Here is a 23,622-nt window from a genome sequence, read left to right on the forward strand (position 1 = left end):
ACAGTCCGACTCGGGGGCTTGGTCGCCCACCCCACGAGCCTGAGAAGTCATAAGAGGAACGGTATTTATGGACATGAAAACGAGAGGCAAGACTTTCATTCATGAATGTGCCCTCAAACCCGCCACAATTAGAGGGTAGAGCACCCAACAAGAGATTTATTGCCAATCTTGCTTGGGACCCCAGGGGTGCGTCGTGAGTATACGCCCCACAAATGCCACCTTATGAACCATCAGTCCGTCGTGATCGGGTTCAGTGACGAAAGGAGGATTGACAATAAATGGGTGTCCTCGCTCGAGACATTGGGTACTACAGTTCTATGGGTGCAAGAGTATGCCTCCTCAAACACCCGGGCACCAAAACAAAGGAAGGCCGAAAGAATGATCAAAACAGGCAAAAGGTCGGCGGGAAATGACAATTTGAAAGAAGAAGAGGGGGGAGAAAAATGAAACACGAGGAAAAGGAAAAGATGTCTGGCACAATTGGTAAAGACACCAACAGGAGCATAAGGCTGCAAAAGGACAGAGGACTGACCCATGGAGCATCACACTCTGGCAGCTGCCCACCAAGCCCCCTCACAGCGACAACATGCCAGACAGGGAGGGGAAGGAAGCCAAAAGTGCATGCAAGATATTTGAAGTGTATATTTTAGTCCAAAAGTAATGGTTATGTACATCATCTAGACCATAAACCATTAACATTTCTCATTCAAATGAAGCAGAAAAATCAGTCTACTGTGTTTCTTATTTGTGCAGGATTTCAACCTGAACATTCACCACTCACCAGGCCAACATGTACTCTGACAATGGGAGGACCAAGAGTAGTAGTAGCATTGATATATATATAACCCTCCACCAAACGACAGAAGACCCAGGCAAGAGTATGACAACAACAACATAGCAGTTAATACTATAATTGAGAGGGCGGCCTCTGCTGCCTGTAGAAATAGATCCCATCTGCTCATCATGGGGGCCTTCAATCACGGAAGAATAGACTGGGAGAACAAGGAACCGCATGGAGGTGAGGATACACGGCGAGCTAAACTATTGGAGGTGGTGACAAAAAACATTTTAAGCCAGCATGTCAGGGGACCCACAAGAATGAGAGGCAACAATGAACCACCAAGACTCGACTTCGTCTTCACCCTAAACGACTCCGACATAAGGGAAATCGGTTTCGAGGCCTCAGTAGGAATGAACAATCATAGTAGTAGCCTGTATAGTAGTATAATTAAACAAAAGTGTATTGACGTTTGAGTATCTGGTCGAAGAAGGGTTAATGAACTCAAGGAAGGGACCTGAAAACAAAAGGCTGGCATTCCGAAAGGGAAACTACGAGGAGAAAGAAAATCAGCCTCTTTGAACTCTTATGCTATTTTACTCACATGCCTAACTAATTTACATACAGTTCTAAAAACCATAACAGTTACAGTCATCCATTCACAATGTCCTTAATTTTACAAATTTAACACTACTAATCCAAGCTGTGCTCTCTAATGTCTTCACACACGTCAATAAACACACTGTTTCTTTAACTTTTAATTGCTTTTCTCGTGTCAACTTTTTATGCTTATTGATTAAGTCTATCATTATTTTCTTCAGCTCTTGAAGCATTTGCAGTAATAATTCTTTTTATATTTGCATTGACATTGGGAAATTCCTCTAGTTTCCTTGCAGCATACTGAAAGAGAGATAAAATAACTGATTTAAAAGAGCTTAGAAACATAAAAGTATCTTTAAATACACTATAGTTTATTTATAAATAACAGCTTACACTCACCAAATTTATATATCACTAGTAAGGTACACACACCACAGCTTAAACATACAAATTTATATACCCAAACTGAGAAAACAAACAGATTTATAAATAAAATACACAACCCGATCCAGACACCAACATGATTCAGGACAATGAGCAGGCCAGAGGTAGAAAGGCACATGATACAACTTACAAAATGGTGCCGAATGCCAACAAAAACTGATACGCCAAGATTGATCAATAAGAAGCGACAGTGCTTACTTATTAGCGACTACGAAGGAGTGGGATCTAGCTCTTTATGCCCAATCCCCTAGCAGTTTAAAGCTGATGTGTTAACTACCTCTCTCAACATTATTGGTCATCATGCTTTTTTCATAACACTTTCGCTGCTTGATGCTGCATATTCCATCACGGAACCAAAATTCGGAGCGTGCATGATGATGCAAACAGCGTCATTAACTTGTGGTGTCCTGTCAACCCAGCACTCTTCGTCATATAACAATTTGAAATTATGTTTTGATCTCCATCACCTTCTCACCTAACTTGTTCCAACTGTCTACCACTCTGTTTGCAAAAGTGAATTTTGCAAACAGAGTGGTAGCAGCTTCAGCAGCTTTGTTTAGTTAGTTTAAATCTATGACCTCTTGTTTTTGAAGTTCCAGGAATTCTTCTCTATCAATTTTATTGATTCCCATTACTATTTTGTATGTAGTGATCACATCGCTTCTTTTTGTTCTATCTTCTAGTTTTGGCATATTTAATGCCTCTAACCTCTCCTCTCATAGTTCTTGTCTTTTCTTGGTAGTCTTAGTTGCATGTCTTTACACCTTTTCCAGTTTGTTTACGTCCTTCTTAAGATATGGGCACCATACAATTGCTGCATATTCCAGCTTTGGTCTAACAAAAGTCATGAACAATTTCTTTAGTATTTTGCCATCCATGTATTAAAAGCAATTCTGAAATTAGAAAGTGTAGCATAGGTTCCTCACACGATGTTCTTTATGTGGTCCTCAGGTGATAGTTTTCTATCTAGAACCACCCCTAAATCTCCTCCTTTATCAGAATTCTTTAAAGATTTCTCACATAATTTAAAGGTTGTGCAGGGGTCATGTTCTCCTATTGCACATTCCATAACATGGCATTTATTCACATTAAATTCCATTTGCCAAGTGCTGATCCATACACTTATTTTGTCCAGGTTTTCTTGAAGGGCATGACAATCTTCTAAGTTTCTTATCTTCCCAATTATCTTAGCATCATCAGCAAACATGTTCATATAATTCTGTATTCCATCTGGTAGCTCATTTATGTAGACAATGAACATTACCGGTGCAAGAATTGAACCCTGTGGTACTCCACTTGTGAAATTTCTCCAGTCCGATACATTGCCTCTGATTATTGCCCTCATTTATCTGTCGGTTAGAAAAATTTTCATTCATGTTCCACCCAGAGGGCGCCTGAGAGCTGGGTGGACAGCGCTTCTGATTCGTAGTCCGGAGATTCTGGGTTCGATCCCCGGTGGAGGCAGAGACAAATGGGCAAAATGTTTCTTTCACCCTGATGCCCCTGTTCCTAGCAGTAAATAGGTACCTGGGAGTTAGACAGCTGCTACGGGCTGCTTCCTGAGGGGTGTGTAACAAAAAGGAGGATTGGTCGAGGCCAGGGGAACGCTAAGCCCCGAAATTATCTCAAGATAACCTCTCGAGAAGATATTAGAAGCTTACCTGTCACCCCTTTAATATTTTCCAGTTTCCAGAACAACCTTTTATGTGGAACTCTGTCGAAAGTCTTTTTTTTAGGTTCAGATAGATGCAGTCAACCCAACCATCTCTTTCCTGTAAAATCTCAGTGGCTCGATCATAGAAATTAAGTAAATTCGTTATGCAGGATCTTCCAGATCGAAAACCATACTGTCTGTCTGTTATTATTTTGTTTTTCTCCAGGTGTTCTACCCATTTAGTTTTAATTATTTTTTCCAATATTTTGACTATTACACTTGTCAATGATACAAGTCTATAATTGAGGGGGTCTTCCCTGCTGCCACTTTTATAGATTGGTACTATGTTAGCCTTTTTCCACACATCTGCTACAACTCCTGTACACAGGGATGCCTTAAAAATCAGTTGAAGTGGAATACTGAGCTCAGGTGCACATTCTCTCAGAACCCAAAGTAAAACTGGTCATCTGGCCAACTGCTTTGTTCTTACTAAGCTCCTTGAACATTTCTTTCACTTCAATTCTAGACACCTCTATGTGCTCTATGTTGTTCTCTGGAATTCTTATTGTGTCTGGTTCTCTGAAGATTTCATTTTGTACAAACACACTTTGTAACTTTCGTTTAATGTTTCACACATTTCCTTTTCATTTTCTGTGAATCTGTTTCCCATTTTCAACCTCTGAATATTTCCTTTACCTACAATTTGTTGTTAATGAATTTATAGAATAGGCCTGGTTCTGTTTTACATTTGTCCGCTATCCCTTTCTCAAACTATCTTTTTGCTTGTCTCCTTACTGCCGTGTAGTTGTTTCTCGCATCTTTGTATCACTGGTACTGTATACGTTTGGGGGTTTTGGGCTCTTCCTATATTGATTTCATTTTGAACTTTTTTTTTGGTCTCTGGCCCTCTCGCAATTTCTGTTGAACCGATCCCGTTTCCTAATTTTACATCTCTGCTTTGGTATAAATTTGTTTGTGCCTTTATCATATACAGTACAGTACTGTAGAGTGGAACCTCGGTTTTCGTATGCCCGCGTTCTCGTATTTTTTGGTACTTGTACTCAATTTCTCAGAAAAACTTGATTAGGTACTCATTGTTTGCATCGGTTTTCAGAGTTTGTTTATACGTGTATGGGTCCACCGCGAGCGTGGTGCTTCAGTTTACCAGTGTCTTCCGCCTAGTGATGATCGCACTTGAATTGTTTATGAAGAATTTAACAATTTTTATACTTTTTTTGGTTTCTGAATATAAAAGTTCTTATTATATCATGCCATGGGTTCCAAGAAAGTCAGTGGTAATGTTCAACCTAAGAAAATAGTTGTGAGGATGACAATAGAGGAAAACAAGAGATCATTCATTGTGAAACAATATGATGTCTCACTACAGACAAGTGTTAAAACTTAAGGAAAAACAAGTGTCTATAGACATATTCTTAGTAAGATAAGCAAGCAGTGAGCCACAACCAGGTCCTAGTGGTATGCCTGCAAAAACGTGACAGAGAGAGAGAGAGTACCCCCTTTCACTGCTGTCATAATGGAAGGGGACTCCCCTTCCACACACTAACCCCTCTTCTCCCCCCTTCCTCACTGTCTTCCATATCGCAACAAAAGTCCTCAATAAAGATAAGGTACTTAAGAGTATTATTCTGTATAAAATGTATTTTTTAGTTAATATATTTTGGAGTGTGGAACGGATTAATTCAATTTACATTATTTCTTATGGGAAAATTCGTTTTGGTTTTTGTATTTTTTGGTTTTAGTACCGTTTCTGGGTACGAACTAACTCTGAAAACTTAGGTACCCCTGTATTTCACAAAACTTGACATACATATCATTTACTTCCTTGCCTAACAGCAAGTCTTTCCAGTCAAATTCCTTAAAGAAATGTCTAAGTTACCCATAATGTCCTCACCTGAAATCAGTTTTTTCAATTGCTTCAACTTCCTCATTTTTTTCCAGATTATAACTCATTGTATACTTTATTCCCAAAAAGACACGGTCACTTTTACCCAAGGGAGGAAGGTACTGAATGTCAAATATCTCTTCTTCTTTCCTGGTAAATAACAAATCCAGCATGGAGGGAACATTCTTCCCTCATCTTTGTAGCTGGTTGAATGTGTTAATACATGAATGTTTCAAGCATGAGGTTTACAAATCTACAGGTCCAAAAGTCCTCTATTCTTGCTTCATATGCCTCCCAGTTTATAGATTTCAAGTTGAAGTCTCCAACTACCAACAGTCATGATCTATCTTTATCTGCTACTGCTATAATCTCTCTCATTATTGTTATTAAACCCTCTCGTTTATTATCCAGCTCATCCTTTGACCGTGTGTTGCATGGTGGTGGACTATATACAGTACATTTATGATTATTAGTTATCATCCTGATCGCATATCTCCAGTGCTATTATGTCCACTTCTCGTGAATTGCCAATCAGTATTTCGTTTACCTTTAGGTGTTCTTTCACCAGCACAGTAATGCCACCGCCTTTCCTAATATTTCTGTCTCCTCTCCAGATTGAGTAGCCCCTTGGGAATATGACCTCATTTAAAATATCGTTTTCAAGTTTGGTCTCCGTAAGTGCAACAATGTCTGGTGTCTGCAGCTGTATTACATCACTTAACTCCACTATCTTCGATCTCACTCCATCCATGTTGGCGTTTACAATTTTCAGGAACATGTTCCCTCTCTCCTTATTCTTCACTCCCCTTTTCTCTATTGATTTTATTGGTTTGCCTTTTTGTACCATTTTACTGGCCTGCCTACCCCTATCAAATTATAGAAAAAAAGAATTGATTTCTTCCTTGTTCCTGCTCTCATTTAGATATTTTGCCTCGACAAGGTTCGGTTTCAGCTTCTGTCTTCTTTTGAAAGATCTCGTCTTAATGCAACCCATCCTCCGAATTGACAGTACGATTTAATACTAAGTGTAATAAGTACATCTTCTTACTGTCATAAACAGTGCATAACTGCACTTATGGGGCTGTTACATTTACCCAACCCCCTCCCACGATTTAATTCTCCTCGTTTTCTGTTAAGACACTCAAAATTTTAGGATGAAGTTTTCAATATGAATTTGCAATACACAAGTTTTAAATTTCAGGAATTTCTTTTTCAGGTTTATTAAACAATATAGATTTTATACAAAATTTTAAAATATCCTGAGTTACTTTACAATTTATTGATATATTTTAGTTTTGTTTTATTAGTTTTATAAAACTGTAATATCAATATAGCTATAGGTTAAGTACTAATTGTAATTAAGAAGCAATAAAATTATTATCTTCAAAAACTAAGACGGTTAGGTGAGGTTGTGGTTTTCTATTCAGTTTTTCAGGTAAACTCTAAAATTCACAATATATATGACAGTACGATTTAATACAAAGTGAAAACAAGTACAATTCCTAACTGCTATGAATAGTACATAATTGCACTTATTTGTCTCCTTATATTTACCGCCCCCATTTTTGGAGGACGGGCTGCGCAATGACCAGAATTTCCTTTCCTCATCACTTTGTAATTTCCTAACATTTCTTTGTATTATTTCCATCTATTTAGCACTGTTTAGAATGATCCTCAAGGGCCGATCTTTCCCTTTTACGTACCTGCCAATTCTCATATAGGTGCAGACATTCTCTTTGGTTGTAAGACCTTCCACTAGCCCAACTATTTTATCTACTACTTTCTCTTCTTATACAGCTCTTTCTGACCTAGATGTTATCTCTTTTTTTTTTTTTTTTTGCAACCAAAAATTAATAGTACACTTACACAGGACTTATACAGGGACTTACTTCGATTGACTGCGTTTTGCACCAATTTTGGGTTTGATACCAATTCCTTTCTGACTTCCAGCCTAATGTTTGTTTTGTCCTGGTTACTGCAGTGTTTGGCTTCCTTTACTGCTGCTTTTATTTTTTCCTTCTCCTTGGCTACTTGTGCATAGGTGAGTTGCATATCCTTCTTGCACTGTTCTATTCCGTGTAACTTCCTCCATCTGTACTGACAAAAGCTGTTTTTCCTGTTAGATTTCCTTACCTAACCTATCGTAGTCATTTATGATAGATTTACTTTGACTTCTTCCAAAGCTATTTTCAAGAGTTGATTTTCATCTTCTATGGCTTTGCAATTTGCTTACAATTTATTTTTATCCTTGCATAAATCGTTCACTAATCCATCAAGATTTAAGACTTTGCTACTCAAGTGGTCATTACTTTCTCTCAATTTACGGATTTTTTCAACATGATAGTTCACATTAATGCTAATTTTGCCAATTTGTTGTGTAGACTGCTTATATTAATACTTTCCTCATTGAATCAACCAAAATCTAGTTCTGTTTTGTTTTTCTTCCTGCCGGTGGCCATCTTGAATTTTGTCGTCTTCACTGTTTTCACTAGGGCAACTTTTATCTCGTCTGTTTTTCAAATACACTACACCTTTATATTTCTTGGGACACCACTCACGTTCATCAACCTGTTCTACAATATTTAGGAATTTGAGATATCCTGGAGCATCTCTGTACTCTGGTGCATGCACTGCTGCATGCACAAGAGAGCCAAACCCTTGTAAAGGTTTGGCTCTCTTGTAATTTGCCCTTGTAAAGTGTGCAGCAGGTCGCCTACTGGCCCAGCTAAAGTGTTAAAGTGGTGGATGAAATAATCTTCAAAAACCTCTTTTCTCAATCCATTCCACTGGCTGACTACCAAAAAAGGGAACGAGAACTTCCTTATATCTCTAACTCAAATGCATGTCTAGCTTCCACTTATGTCCCCTTGTCCTACCTGTTTTAGTTTAACTAGGCTTCCTCTGTCTACTATGTCTATTCCCTTCAAGACCTTGTATGTAGTTATCATATCCCCTCTGTTTCTACACTACTCTAAGGTTGTGAGGGTGAGTTCTCATCCTGTTCTCAAAGCTGAGGCCTTTCAATTCTGGTACTAATCTAGCTGTAAACCTCTCAATTATCTGAAGTTTTTGTTTGTGCTTTACAAAGGCTGCATATTCAAATCATGGTCTCACATAGGCAATGTGTATGGACATTTTTTTAGATTCTGAAATTATGTTCTTGTGTTTGGCAACTTCCCATATGTTGCTGATGCTATTGTGTACACATGAGCTTCTGGTGTTAATGTTGGACAATGTTTACTCACAGGACTTTTTCTCTTATTGTTTCTTGTACTGTAATTGTCTTCCTGTACAAAATAGTAACACAAATCACCAAAATTGACAATAAATTATTTTGAAAAACTACAACTTAACCCTCAAACCGCGCATATCATATATAAATGATATCAGTGACAAAACCGAAACCGTGCACATCATTTATATATGATTTCGTGTCTAGCGCTATAATTTAAACGCCCCGCCTGGGATAGGGGCAGCTATAGTACAGCCACGACCGATAGTTGCCAGATGCCACCTAGAAAAAAAAATCCAGGCCAACATTCTTGGGTGTTACAGCGTCAGTATTGAGCAAGCCACCAAGGCTGGCGCACGCAGCACGAGCTCACAGCACCGCTGTTCAGCTTGTGACCACAGCATCGCCTACAAATACCATAATATAAATGATACTGCTATTATTTAGCAGTGATAGTATTACTGAAGCCCCCTGACTGTGATAAAACTGACCAGGATTCTGATAATAGCAGGATTGTGGTGATATTTAGCGCTGTGCTCCACGGAGGGAGGAGTAAGGCTGTGGAGGGAGGGTTGTGGTGTCGTCTTCTGACTGTGTGTGGCCACCATTTATTGACTGCACTCACCATACCAGCTTAGTGGTTCGCTATGGTGAACACAGATGTAGATACTTATATATAACGTGTGTATAGTGTGAGATAACACCGAGAGGAGTAGGTTGGGAGCCGCCATTTTGGTGAGGGAGGAGCGTCGTCTGCACGACTTGTCATGGTGTTTACTGATGGCCACTATGGTCTTTGGGCACCATACCAGCTTATTTGTTCAGGTATGGTGAATAAAACAGGTAGATACTTATATATAATGTGTGTATATAGCGTAATAACACCACAAACAATATTGTTGGAGGACAAATATTAGTGCCTCTGGCCTTGAGGGCAGCCGCCGATCAGCTGACTATGTGAGTAGCTATGTCTTATGGCCTTCACTCACCATACAAGCTTAGATGTACAGTTATGGTGAACAAAACATGTAAATACGTATATATAACGTCTGTGTATAGTGAATAAATACAGAAACAGTATTGTGGGAGGTGAATGAGGGTGAGTGAGGTGGTGTTGAGGGAGGGAGTGGCAGTGAGTGGCTCGCTGGTGTTTGGTGTTTCACTCCTCGTTGCTTTTTGACTCACAAGACCAACTTAGTAGTTCGTTATGGTGTACAAAACATGCAAATACTTATATATAACCTGTGTATATAGTGTAACAACAGCAAAACTATTTGTTTATTGTTTTATGAACATAATAATTGAATCACTAATATGCACACCATAATTTTGAGTACAGTGATGGTTCACACATTTTATAATATAAATATACCACAATTCACTGTATGGAATAATATTACTGCAAAAAAACTAAGAAAAAAACAATCAGAGGCATTGAAATAACTAGGTAATAATATATTTGTGGCAACTGCCGTCTGACAGCTCGGGCGGAGTAGACCTCGTCTAGCGAAGGCTCTGCCAATGCCCCTTTTTTGCCACACTTCCCTACCCTATTGCGGCTAAAATATGCCACCTACGATTTTTTTGTTATTTTTTCCGTGATCAGGGAACAAAAATGTACACTTCTATAAGACGAAAGAATTTTTTGGAATTTTTTTTTTTTGTTGCGCCTGTGGGTGTGAATTCCATTTGGGCCCCTAGCGCTTTGAGGGTTAAACAACAGGAGGACATAGATTCAAACTATGAAAATAAACCTACCAAAATAACATTAGAAAGTTCATAATTCCAAACAGTTGTAGACAGTTGGAATAAGTAAGTGAGAAGGTGGTGAAGGTCATAATCATCAATAGTTTCAAAGCGTTATATGACAGAGTATCTTGAGATTATCTTGAGATGATTTCGGGGCTTTAGTGTCCCCGCGGCCCGGTCCTCGACCAGGCCTCCACCCCCAGGAAGCAGCCCGTGACAGCTGACTAACACCCAGGTACCTATTTACTGCTAGGTAACAGGGGCATTCAGGGTGAAAGAAACTTTGCCCATTTGTTTCTGCCTCGTGCGGGAATCGAACCCGCGCCACAGAATTACGAGTCCTGCGCGCTATCCACCAGGCTACGAGGCCCCTTAACCTAACCTAACCTAACCATGAGCATAGCACTCATCCTGTAAGTACACTTAGGTAATTACAGTTTCAAATGTTGAAATGATAAGAGCCCAATAGGCTCAAGAATATGTAGGCCCAATAAGAATGTGTACCTGTAGATTCGTAAACCCTCATCCTGGAAACATTCATGTATCAACACATTCAACAAGCTACGAGGATGAGGGAAGGGAATGTTCCTTTCATGCTGGATTTGATATTTACCAGGAAAGAGGAAGAGATATTTGACATTCAGTACGCTCCTCCTTTGGGTAAAAGTGACCATGTCTTTTTGGGAATAAAGTATGCATCAAGTTATAATCTGCAAAATGAGGAAGTTAAAGCAGTTGAAAAATTTGATTTCAGGAGAGGACATTATGGGTAACTTAGACATTTCTTTCAGGAATCTGACTGGAAAGATTTGCTGTTAGGCAAGGAAGTAAATGAGATGTATGTCAAATTTTGTGAAATATATGATAAAGCATGAAGCATGAACCTATTGGGTTCTTGAGCCCAATAGGCTCAAGAACATCATTTGACTGACAACTGAGAAGTGGGACCAAAGAGCCAAAGCATAACTTCTACAAGCACAATTAGATGAATACAATTAGGAGAGTACATGCTAAGTTGAAACAAGGTTATTATGTGAGCTTACCTCAATCTTCTGAACCAGTTCAATTTCTTCGGGACGGTGAACCAGATTTGTCACTAGACCAGTAATTTGACTTCCAACTCTTCCTATTCGTCCACATCGATGTATGTAGTCAGCAATAAACTTAGGAAACTCAAAATTGATCACATGACCAGCCTTGCAGTTGGTAAAAAAATAAAAAATAAATAAGTAAATAAATAAATAAATAAATAAATAAATAAATATATATATTAGAAACTGCAGATAATTTTATGAGGAGCAACATTTCACTATCATATATAACATACTATACATAATAATGTAAAAAGACAAAAAGAACATTCTTAAAAATAGAGCATCAAGTATAATAAAAAAGCCCATTTTAGTGGCTCCCCAGATATTACCACCACAACCAAATCTAACATACTAGGCATCTGCGATCATCTCGCATCCTACTGAGCGCAGGTACAGTACCAGAGTCCTGTCTCCTCAATGAGGCGGTGAATGGAGGAAATTAAAATACTCAGTGTATTGGGGAACCGCAAGAATGTCTGAAATGGAGTTGCAAAAATAAATGCATTGAGAAGTGTTTGGTATACCTTGAGATGAGGTGATTTTGGGACTTAGCGTCCCTGTGGCCCGGTCGTTGACCAGGCCTCCTATGAACGTCATACAGGCCTCGGTATGAACGAATACAAAACAAAAACTATCCCAAATACCACAATATGACTGCAATGCTTCCTCCTGCCATCACCAGATGGTACCACAAGACAACCAGGGGTCCAGCGAGACCACTACCATTACACTCATGTCTGAGCTAATCTCCCAGAACCTATGTGTAAGTAGAGAAAACTGAACAAGAAAAGGAGAGGCACTGAGAGACCACAGAATGGGGTATTTCATTATACTAAATGCTCTATTTCTGGTGGTCTCCTCAGTGGTTGCACAGAGCTTATCTCCCCCATTATTTTCATATCAGATATAGACAAAAAACAAGTCACAGCTTCAGATCTTCATGTTCCTGTATTTAGGGTATTTCTGCAGTTTCTTGGGTGGTTATATTTGCATGCTCCATTTGTTCTTCCCGACAGCCCATATTTACACACACCCCATGCATAATATTGACAGGTTCCACGTTCATGCTTTGTTTATCATGGTTCCTCTTCACTAGTTTCTGTGGTGGTTCTTTGCAAATATATTTAGGAGATCTTGCAGAGTTCTGTTGTTGCTCACTAACATTCTTTTGTGTTGGGTTAGGGGAGGATCTCCATATATGTAAAGTACTCAAATAATTTACTGTATTGACAATAACAAATTTCAATTTACCTTGTTGGACTTTATCAGTTTGTTTGATGAAGGGCTTCAATACAATACATTTACCTAACCTAACACAACACTAATACACGAGTTCAGCAAAGGCCTCACTGGCTGAAGACCCTTGGCTTTCTTTTCTTACCAAACAGCAATTACATTTGACTTGCTTCCTTTTTTCACCATCCACTTTTATGACTAGTTCTTTGCCCAGCCTGAAGTATTGATATGAACCCAGAGTTAAATGCAATGAAATGTCTCCTACTTGGAGGAGCCCTGGTGGCTCCTGGATTCCACACCCCCTCCGTGTGAGGGGTGTGGGATCCTCCAGTTGGGGCGTAAGGTGTAGGACCACTTTGCCCTTCCATTCGAGTGCTTGTGGTGTCATACATAAAAACTTGGACTGGCTTCAGTAGGGACCGCCACACTTCCTGTGATTTCAGTAAAAATTTGGTTGCATGACTTTTACAAGTCAACGATGGTCTAGTGGTAGAGTATGCGGATGGCAATGCCGCGGTCGTAGGTTATCTTGAGTTGATTTCGGGGCTTTAGTGTCCCCGCGGCTCGGTCCTCGACCAGGCCTCCACCCCCAGGAAGCATACCTGCTTGATGGGGTTCTGGGAGTTCTTCTACTCCCCAAGCCCGGCCCGAGGCCAGGCTCGACTTGTGAGAGTTTGGTCCACCAGGCTGTTGCTTGGAGCGGCCAGCAGGGGAACATACCCACCACAGCCCGGCTGATCCTGAACTTCTCTTAGAAAACAGTCCAGTTTTATCTTGAAGATGTCCACGGTTGTTCCGGCAATAATTCTTATAGTCGCTGGGAGGACGTTGAACAACCACGGACCTCTGATGTTTATACAGTGCTCTCTGATTGTGCCTATGGCACCTCTGCTCTTCACTGGTTCAATCTTGCATTTTCTTCCATATCGTTCACTCCAGTACGTTGTTATCTTACTGTGTAGATTTGGAACCTGGCCCTCCAGTATTTTCCATGTGTATATTATTTGGTATCTCTCTCGTCTCCTTTCTAGAGAGTACATTTGGAGAGCTTTCAGATGATCCCAATAATTTAGGTGTTTTATCTCGTCTATGCGTGCCGTATATGTTCTCTGTATTCCCTCTATTTCAGCAACCTCTCCTGCTCTGAAGGGGAAAATGAGTACCGAGCAGTACTCGAGACGGGACAACACAAGTGACTTGAAGAGTACAACCATTGTGATGGGATCCCTGGATCCCTCGAGCAGCCCGTGACAGCTGACTAATTCCCAGGTACCTATTTACTGCTAGGTAACAGGGGCATAGGGTGAAAGAAACTCTGCCCATCGTTTCTCGCTGGCGCCTGGGATCGAACCCGGGACCACAGGATCACATGTCTGGCATGCTGACCGCTCGGCCGACCAGCCCCCACGCCCACCTCACTGCCCTAGTTGATTTTCTCATTTATATATATCACATTAATGTAATTTGTGTTATTATTATTAATTATTATTATTATTATTATTGTTATTATTATTATTATTATTGTTGTTGTTATTATTATTATTGTTTTTATAGAATATTAGAGAAAGAGAGAAGAGTAGGCCAACACAGTCCAATCACACAGTTGTAAAGGCCAACCTCAGCGTCCTGGTAAGCTTGCGCAAACCTCAGTGCCAGAATCACTACCAACCTGAGGGAAGACAGAAAGCCAAAAACAACAGACTTACCTAGGGTGAGGACTCACGACAAGTGAGGAGGACCTCTTAGGAAGTGATTCTTGAACACTCCAGGGAAGACAACCTTGGCAGTGTTAGGGCAGCACTAGGGAACACACATGGGAGATAAACCTGTGCACATGCAAATGCAGCTCAAAGCACTCTTAACTCCTGGCTGCTGCTGCAGAAGAGTGCACAGAAACAGCCACAAAGGCAAAAACCACTACTTAGCAATAATAGGACACTGAAGCTAGAGTGACAGGGGGGGGGGGCAATCAGGCACAGTTATCATCAACAATAAAAGTGTGGGTGGAGCAACCGGCTGACCCCGGGCTGACCCCAGGCTGACTCCCTCCTTCGTCCAGAGGAGGGGGGGGGGGGAGGGGGGTGACTGAGCTTGCGCTAGTTTTGTGAACTTACTTTCATTTGTTTATATTGTTGGGGGAGTTCTTTAGACAGTTCTCGAGGCTCCGTTCTCACTTATAATCAGCAGTGGCATGTTTTGTTTTGCTGACTTTCTGGGGGTGTCCTCAGTGGTGGCAGAAATGAATAAATTTATAGAAATTTTATCACAAGAGCCACCATTCCCTGCACCTTTCTAGAGGTGGCAAGGTTCTGGCTCCTGGGCCCCGGTAGCCCAAATATAACTTCGCAACTGATGGCATCTAGTTGTTTGGCTCTATATCAGTATGGTAGCTTCAGGGAGCCACAAGGAGCTGCCCCCAGAAAAAAAACTCAGTTGGACTAGGTGGCTCATCTGCCTCCCTGCCTGAGGTGGAAGGAGCAACCCCCCAAAGAGGGTCAAGCCATACCCTGAGGTAAACCCCCAATCTGATTCCAAAACCCTTAGAGCAAGGTGTATGGAAATGAAGCCGGAAGCACCACACCCAATGGGGAAGAAAGAGGAAACATATATGGAACCAAAGTGAAAATCACCAACACCTCTAATTCCGAGTCCCCTCCCCCCCCCCAAAAAAAACAGCATTGCATATATTGAAATGCCATTTTCTGGGCGAGACCTGGAGGCTCCTCGGAGCTATACAGGGCTGATGTGTATATATTAGACCGTGGCAACAGTCAATCGAAGGAGTTCTAAGCCCACCGGAGACCAGAGCCAGAACCTGGCCCCACCTTCAAGAGAGGCACGAGGAGCAATGGCCTAAAGACACACCCGTGTCATTGGAAGGCGTCTTTGTCTGCCATCTACCAGGTCAGGCACCCAGAAAGGTAGGAATTTCAAAACAAACTACTGCTGGTCAAAAATTGCAAACCGAAAGCTGAACTAGTAAACAGAACTCCCCCAATCAAAAACAAGGAAACAAACACAACGCCACCACAATTGCCGCGCATCCGTCTGTGCAACCCCCCCTTCCCGGGAGGTGGACAGGGGGGATGGTCCCAGGCCTCCACGCCGGCAACTCTTCTCAGTTTAGAGGCTGAGTATCGAAAAACGCGAAAAAACGCTGACCGGAGGGATGCCGGGAAGCCTCCGGATCTCACCCAGAAAATGGCGTTTTATTACATTCAACGCTGGTTTACTGTGGAGAGCTCCTTCGGCCTCCCAGAGCTACTTAACAAAACATAAGAAGAAAAGGGACTCACCTGGAAGATGGTCGTCATTCGCTCCTCAACTCAAAGTCGAGACAACAGGCCTCGACCTGCGACCCAAGGCTGTACACGCCCGAAAAGGACTAGGAACATTAACATGGTAACGTGCAGCCAGGACCCTGTTCGACCTCCAATAGCCCCGTGCCCAAAAGATAGGCTAGGACATTACCAAAATAGCAGCCGAATGCCGAACTTACGAACGGCGTGGGCACGGGGAAAGACCACAGGCTGGCTGGACCGAATAATCTTGAGGACAACCTGGGATACCCACGCCCTGGAATAAAGGGAAGAAGGGAAACTGGGTCAACCCGAAGCGCGTCCTCTGCCACAGAGGCAGTAACGCGCAAATAACGGCGAAGACCTACAAACAGACACAAAACATCATGCATCCCCGGCCTAACCAACCAAGCATCAACAACCCAAGGATCCCTTCGAAAAGCAGCAGACTCACTCTTCGCCAGAAAAGAAGGAGACGGCTGCAAACTAAGAAAAGACTACCCGGACCGAAAGAGCAGAAACCCCTGCGCCAGAGGAGCGCATGAAACTCTTTGACCCGACCCCCAGAGGCCAATGCCAACAAGTAAAGAGCTGTAGAAAAACAGTCCTGAACCGAGGGGCCCACTCCAAACAGAGGAGAAGGTAGAAGAGAGCACCCGGTGCAACAACCAAGACAGCTCTGGCAGCACATGAGCAGGCTGGTGGTGAAAACAACGCCCGAGAAAGCTTGTGGAATGGAGCAGAAGTGACATCCACCCCAAATGCAAGCTGCAGCGGCTCCGCCAGCAGCACCCGAAACGAGGCGACAGTATTTGGCATAAGAAGACGGTCCTGAAACATCCTAGAGAGAAAGGACAAAACAACCTGACCAGAAATTGAAGACAACATACGAAGAGACAAGTACCGAAAAGACCGCCAGGAAATTTCATACTGCCGTCGAGACGAACTCGCAGGTGGGACACCAACTAAGCCACCTGATCACCATACAAGTGGTGATAAACCCACGTCAAAAAGACCAGACGTGAGAAGCAGAGAAGATCGAACCAGCCACATACCGGAATGGACTGATCTGCTAAAAGAGGCGGAGCCGCGGGAAGACCCTCGGGTTCAGACATTGAGCACGAAGCGCCTGAAACCATGGCTGGGCCGGCTATCACAGAGCCAACAGGATTACTCATCCCTGGTAAGTCTCTCTAAGCTAACCAGGACCCGGGGCAACAACCGAACTGGTGGGAAGAGGTACAGGTAACTCCAACTCGGCCAGTCCAGCTGAAAGGCATCGACCCCGACGATCTCTCAGTCTGGTAAGTGCGCCACATACACTTTTCACCAGTTGATTGACAGTTGAGAGGCGGGACCAAAGAGCCAGAGCTCGACCCACGCAAGCACAATTAGGTGAGTACATACACTGGAAGACGCCTCGACCAAATCGATGTGAAGAGAACCACCTCTAAGTGTCCGTACGTCCGGCAGAGCCAACTGAACGAGTCTGTGTCAACTGTCCATTCCATGGGTAGAGGAATGAACTGAGACAGTCTATCTGCCAGGATGTTTGACACTGCCAGGAGAGTCAAACCCCGAGAACTCAGCATACAAGTCACCTCCACGAGCAACACGAACCCTCTGAAGCGAATGCCACACCACCGTGAACTCCTACGCTGTGCTGTGAGCCCAACAGAAGGACGGACTCCACTGATTCTGGCTGGTCCGGTGACCACGGGTCACCGAGCTGAGAGACAAGGCATCTGTGAAAACATCGAGCGAGGACTCGGGAAGGTGTCAGGGCATAGAACCCTGAAAAAACCCTCAAGAGGAAGCCGGCGATGCAGCAGCCGACGCAAGGCTCCCGGGATCCGAACACAGCGACCACGAGAGCGGTGGAAGGGACGCCCCCGAAGAAACCAGAACATTCACTGAAGCCAGATCTGACCCGATGGGTAGACCAGCACGGCCAAGATCAGGCTCCCGCACCGCCGCCCATACAACCAACGTGTGACCCGGGTGCCCTCCAAAAACAGTCGTAAGCAGGACTGCAGCTGCAACAACGCCGCCAGAGGGAGAGACAAGGAAGCGGTCTGAGAGTCCCACACAAGACCCAGCCCAGTCCGAACCTGAGAGGGAACCAAATGCGACTTCTTCCAGTACACCAAGAACCCGAACCCGGCGAGCTGGTAATTAACCAAATCCCTGGCGAGCAGACACGCGGATTGGCTGGGAGCCCACACCAGCCAATCGTCGAGGTAAGCCAGAACTCAAACAGGTCACCACGACCCGGTTAAGGCGTGTGGACATGCAAGGTGCCAGATCCAAACTGGAAGAAAGGCAGCGAAAGCTGCAAGTCTATCACTCCACGACAAAACCGAGCCAGTCCCTGAACACTGGATCAGAGTGGTCATCTGAAAGGAGGGGGGCAAAAGACCCAGGGGATCAGATGGGACAAGTCCAGTACGAATCGCAGATCTGCCCAGTCCCATTTTGGAACTGAAAACAGGTGGGAAACCCACTCCAGGAAACCACACAGAGCGCAGGGAAAGAGGCCCGACCCGCAAGCCCCAATTCCCCCCGAAGGAGAAGGAAAGAAGCAAAGCCACTGCAGGCCGGAGGAAAATGACCCGAATAGCCCACGAGTCGTGGGACCAGGCGAAAAAAAACAATGTGAGCCTCCCCCCTATCGCCCCGCCAATAGGGCGAACAGTGAAAGGGCCGAAAACCCCTACGAGAGCTCGATTGACACTCAGATCGATCACTGAGCTAACGACTCCGCATGAGGGCCAGACCCGAATCTAGCACTACTAGTTTACGACGACTGAAGGAACCCCAAGAGCTGGTGTGTCAACTAGACAAAGCCGCCTGCAGAAGGTGCACCACCACAGACTCTGCAAACAGCAACAGACAAAAAGGGGATGAAAATCTAAGAGCCAGGACCCAAGACGATTCCAAAAATGGACGAGCACCACCTGTCAGCATGCGAGGCGAGAAGTGATGAACAGACACCGCCTCCCTCAGAAACGGTGCATACAACTTCACCAAGGCAGCCAGCACCTGAGCTGCCAATGCAAGCACACTGGACACTGGCCCAGAACCCAGCTCTTCCACACCCACCATGAGCCAGCCCGAAGACAGCTCCAGCAGGGAAAAGAAGCGCAAGACCGAAGCCAAGTGCCCACGGGCGCACAAATCCTCGGCCACCAGGGATGCTGAAAGGGAGCCGCACCTGGCCAACATCAGAAGGAAGGATGGAGGCGAACAAGCACGCATTGAGGTGCTCCAACTCACCCCCAGGAAAACCTGAAAGACCGTAGGCAACTCTCGCCATTCAAGTGAGCAGTCTGTCAGGACGAATGCCAAGCCCCCAATGAAATAAAAGGCAGTCTGCCAGCCAGGAAGACTCCGGCACCTTGTAATGCCCCCAATAATGAAAAGAGGAGCCAAACTCAAAAGGCGGCGGCTTCATTATCGAGACGTAATCCGGGTCTTGCAGGAGGTAAGTGGCAAGGACCTCCCACACCTTCCTCGGTGAGATGCAGGAAGTCAAAAACCTTCAGAAGGAGGGAACCGAAGAACCCAAGGGAACTTGGAATCGAACCCGAGGAGGAGTTGAACTCATAACAAAATCGTACAGGGAGGGGGGATGGGAAAACCCCCTCCCCCTGTAACAACAAGCCCCGTGCCAAGGGTACCAAACACCCAAGCAGGGACAAGTGGAGCTTAGGCCCCTCCCCCCCCAAGTCAACTCCTCCCCAGCCCCGGAATCTTCCACTTCAGGATCCGGGGCCAAGCCGTCCGCCAAACCCTCTGCCTTTGGGAGAAAAAGCAGAGTCCACCGGAAAAGCAGGGATGAAGGGGGCCCGCTGGCGTGGTCCAAAAGCTCCAGCAGGAGGACCAGGCTCGAATGCCTTCGCCGCCGATCAGGAAAGGGCAATCCCCCTAAGCCGCCTGAGTCTCACTACCAGTATAATTCAGCGGGGCAGCTGCAGGGCATCTGGAAAGGCAACCAACCTCAAACGTTGCTGCTACCTAAACCTCGCATGCAACGTTAAAGCTGCCTGCACCCGAATATCAGTCTCAGTGGACTGGTGAATCGAGTACAAGCAAAGAACACCACTCGCAGGACTCCGGGTCATAGGTGTCACTGACCCCAACAGGCAGCAAGGCGGAGGCAGACAACGAGTGTCACCCTGAGACAAGGGGACAGAGCAACCTTCAAACTCGCACAAGGCAAGGTGGGACTCAAGAGGTCTCCTACATTGAACCACTGAGCTCCAAAGGGGGTTTCCAGGGCCCTTAGACTGACTGCTAAGGGAAGCCCAGGCGAGGTACTGCTAACCGGTTATCCCAGAGTACTTACGGGGCACCTAGGGAAGGTAGCCCTAGGTGCATGCAACCCCAGTACTCTTGTGTTACTTCTGGCTCACACCCCAGCAAAACAACAACACCGCACTGCAGCACTGCGCAAAGAGTGGAGCCAGAGCGATCGACCGTCACCAACACAACAGCCTCTTGAACTGACAGTTCAACAGTTGAACTGATAGAGAGAAGCTGAAACTGAACCTCGCCGAGGCAAAACATTTAAATGAGAGCAGGAATGAAGAAGAAATAAATTCTTTTTTCTACAAAGTGATAGGGGTAGGCAAACCAGTAAAGTGGTACATAAAGGCAAACCAACAAAATCAATAGAGAGAGGGGGAGTGAAGAATAAGGAGAGGGGGAACAAGTTCCTGAAGATTGCATACACCAACATAGATGGAGTGAGATCGAAGATACTGGAGTTAAGTGATGTAATACAGCTGCAGACACCAGACATTGTTGCACTCACGGAGACAAAACTTGAAGATGTAATTTTAAATGAGGTCATATTCCCAAGGGGCTACTCAATTTGGAGACGGGACAGAAAAATTAGGAAAGGCGGTGGCGTTGCTGTGCTGGTGAAAGAACACCTAAAGGTGAAGGAAATAATGACTGCCAATCCACAAGAAGTTGACATAATAGCACTAGAGATCTGCTATGAGGATGATAAACTAATGATGATAAATGCATATAGTCCACCGCCAAGCAGCACATGGTCAAAGGAGGAGCTAGATAGTAAACGTGAAGGTCTTATAACAATAATGAGAGAGATTATAGCGAGAGCGGATAACGATAGATCACGACTGTTGATAGTCGGTGACTTCAACTTGAAATCCATAGACTGGGAAGCATATGAAGCTAAAACAGAAGATTTTTGGACCTGTAAATTTGTAGACCTCATCCTGGAAACATTCTTGTATCAACATGTTAAACAAGCTACGAGGATGAGGGAAGGGGACGTTCCCTCCATGCTAGATTTGATATTTACCAGGAAGGAGGAAGAGATATTTGACATTCAGTACCTTCCTCCCTTGGGTAAAAGTGACCATGTCTTTTTGGGAATAAAGTATGCAATGCGTTATAAGCTGGAAGAAAATAAGGAGGTTGAAGCAGTTGAAAAACCAGACTTCAGGAGAGGACATTATGGTGACCTTAGAAATTTTTTTAGTGAGTATAATTGGACAGACTTGATGCTAGGCAAGGAAGTGAATGAGATGTATGGCAAGTTTTGTGAAATATATGATAAAGGCACAAAAAAATTTATACCAAAACAGAGATGCAGAACTAGGAAACAGGATTGGTTCAATAGAAATTGCGAGAGGGCTAGAGACCGAAAGACACAAAAATGGAATCAATACAGGAAGAGGCCGAACCCCCAAACATACCAGCGATACAAAGATGCGAGAAACAACTACACGGCAGTGAGGAGAGAGGCAGAAAGAAATTTTGAAAAAGGGATTGCGGACAAATGTAAAACAGAACCAGGTCTATTCTATAAATTCATAAACAACAAATTGCAGGTAAAGGATAATATTCAGAGGTTGAAAATGGGAAATAGATTCACGGAAGATGAAAAGGAAATGTGTGAAACACTAAACGAAAAGTTCCAAAGTGTGTTTGTACAAAATGAAATCTTTAGGGAACCAGATACAATAAGAATTCCAGAGAACAACATAGAACACATAGAGGTGTCTAGAGACGAAGTGGAAAAAATGCTCAAGGAGCTCGGTAAGAACAAAGCAGCTGGCCCAGATGGCGTTTCACCATGGGTTCTGAGAGAATGTGCATCTGAGCTCAGCATTCCACTTCACCTGATCTTTCAGGCATCCCTGTGTACAGGAATCGTAGCAGACGGGTGGAAACAGGCTAACATAGTTCCAATCTACAAAAGTGGCAGCAGGGAAGACCCCCTCAATTATAGACCTGTATCATTGACAAGTGTAATAGTGAAAGTATTGGAAAAACTAATCAAAACTAAATGGGTAGAACACCTAGAGAGAAATGATATAATATCAGACAGACAGTATGGTTTTCGATCTGGAAGATCCTGTGTATCGAATTTACTCAGTTTCTATGATCGAGCCACAGAGATATTACAGGAAAGAGATGGTTGGGTTGACTGCATCTATCTGGACCTAAAAAAGGCTTTCGACAGAGTTCCACATAAGAGGTTGTTCTGGAAACTGGAAAATATTGGAGGGGTGACAGGTAAGCTTCTATCATGGATGAAAAATTTTCTGACTGATAGAAAAATGAGGGCAGTAATCAGAGGCAATGTATCAGAATGGAGAAATGTCACAAGTGGAGTGGGTTCAGTTCTTGCACCAGTGATGTTTATTGTGTACATAAATGATCTACCAGTTGGTATACAGAATTATATGAACATGTTTGCTGATGATGCTAAGATAATAGGAAGGATAAGAAATTTAGATGACTGTCATGCCCTTCAAAAAGACCTGGACAAAATAAGTATATGGAGCACCACTTGGCAAATGGAATTTAATGTTAATAAATGTCATGTTATGGAATGTGGAATAGGAGAACATAGACCCCACACAACCTATATATTATGTGAGAAATCTTTAAAGAATTCTGATAAAGAAAGAGATCTAGGAGTGGTTCTAGATAGAAAACTATCACCTGAGGACCACATAAAGAATATTGTGCAAGGAGCCTATGCTATGCTTTCTAACTTCAGAATTGCATTTAAATACATGGATGGCGATATACTAAAGAAATTGTTCATGACTTTTGTTAGGCCAAAGCTAGAATATGCAGCTGTTGTGTGGTGCCCATATCTTAAGAAGCACATCAACAAACTGGAAAAGGTGCAAAGACATGCTACTAAGTGGCTCCCAGAACTGAAGGGCAAGAGCTACGAGGAGAGGTTAGAAGCATTAAATATGCCAAAACTAGAAGACAGAAGAAAAAGAGGTGATATGATCACTACATACAAAATAGTAACAGGAATTGACAAAATCGACAGGGAAGACTTCCTGAGACCTGGAACTTCAAGAACAAGAGGTCATAGATTTAAACTAGCTAAACACAGATGCCGAAGAAATATAAGAAAATTCACCTTCGCAAATAGAGTGGTAGACGGTTGGAACAAGTTAAGTGAGAAGGTGGTGGAGGCCAAGACCGTCAGTAGTTTCAAAGCGTTATATGACAAAGAGTGCTGGGAAGACGGGACACCACGAGCGTAGCTCTCATCCTGTAACTACACTTAGGTAATTACACTTAGGTAATTACAGTAGTTTGTTTTGAAATTCCTACCTTTCTGGGT

The 23,622-nt window shown here is 43.4% G+C and overlaps 1 protein-coding gene across 1 annotated transcript in view; it reads right to left on the reverse strand.

Moving 5' to 3' along the window:
* Positions 1-1,355: 1,355 nt before the first annotated feature.
* Positions 1,356-23,622, reverse strand: part of Dbp21E2 (putative ATP-dependent RNA helicase Dbp21E2) — a 78,344-nt gene continuing 56,077 nt past the window's right edge. The window contains exons 11-12 of the mRNA XM_045751563.2: positions 11,404-11,556; positions 1,356-1,678 (exon numbers count right to left, since the gene is read on the reverse strand). Of these exons, the coding sequence (XP_045607519.1) occupies positions 1,568-1,678; positions 11,404-11,556 (264 nt within the window). The 3' untranslated portion in view covers positions 1,356-1,567. The remainder of the gene's footprint in view (positions 1,679-11,403; positions 11,557-23,622) is intronic.

The sequence above is a fragment of the Procambarus clarkii genome, chromosome 23, assembly GCF_040958095.1.
Source record: "Procambarus clarkii isolate CNS0578487 chromosome 23, FALCON_Pclarkii_2.0, whole genome shotgun sequence".
NCBI classification, from domain to species: Eukaryota; Metazoa; Arthropoda; class Malacostraca; order Decapoda; family Cambaridae; genus Procambarus; species Procambarus clarkii.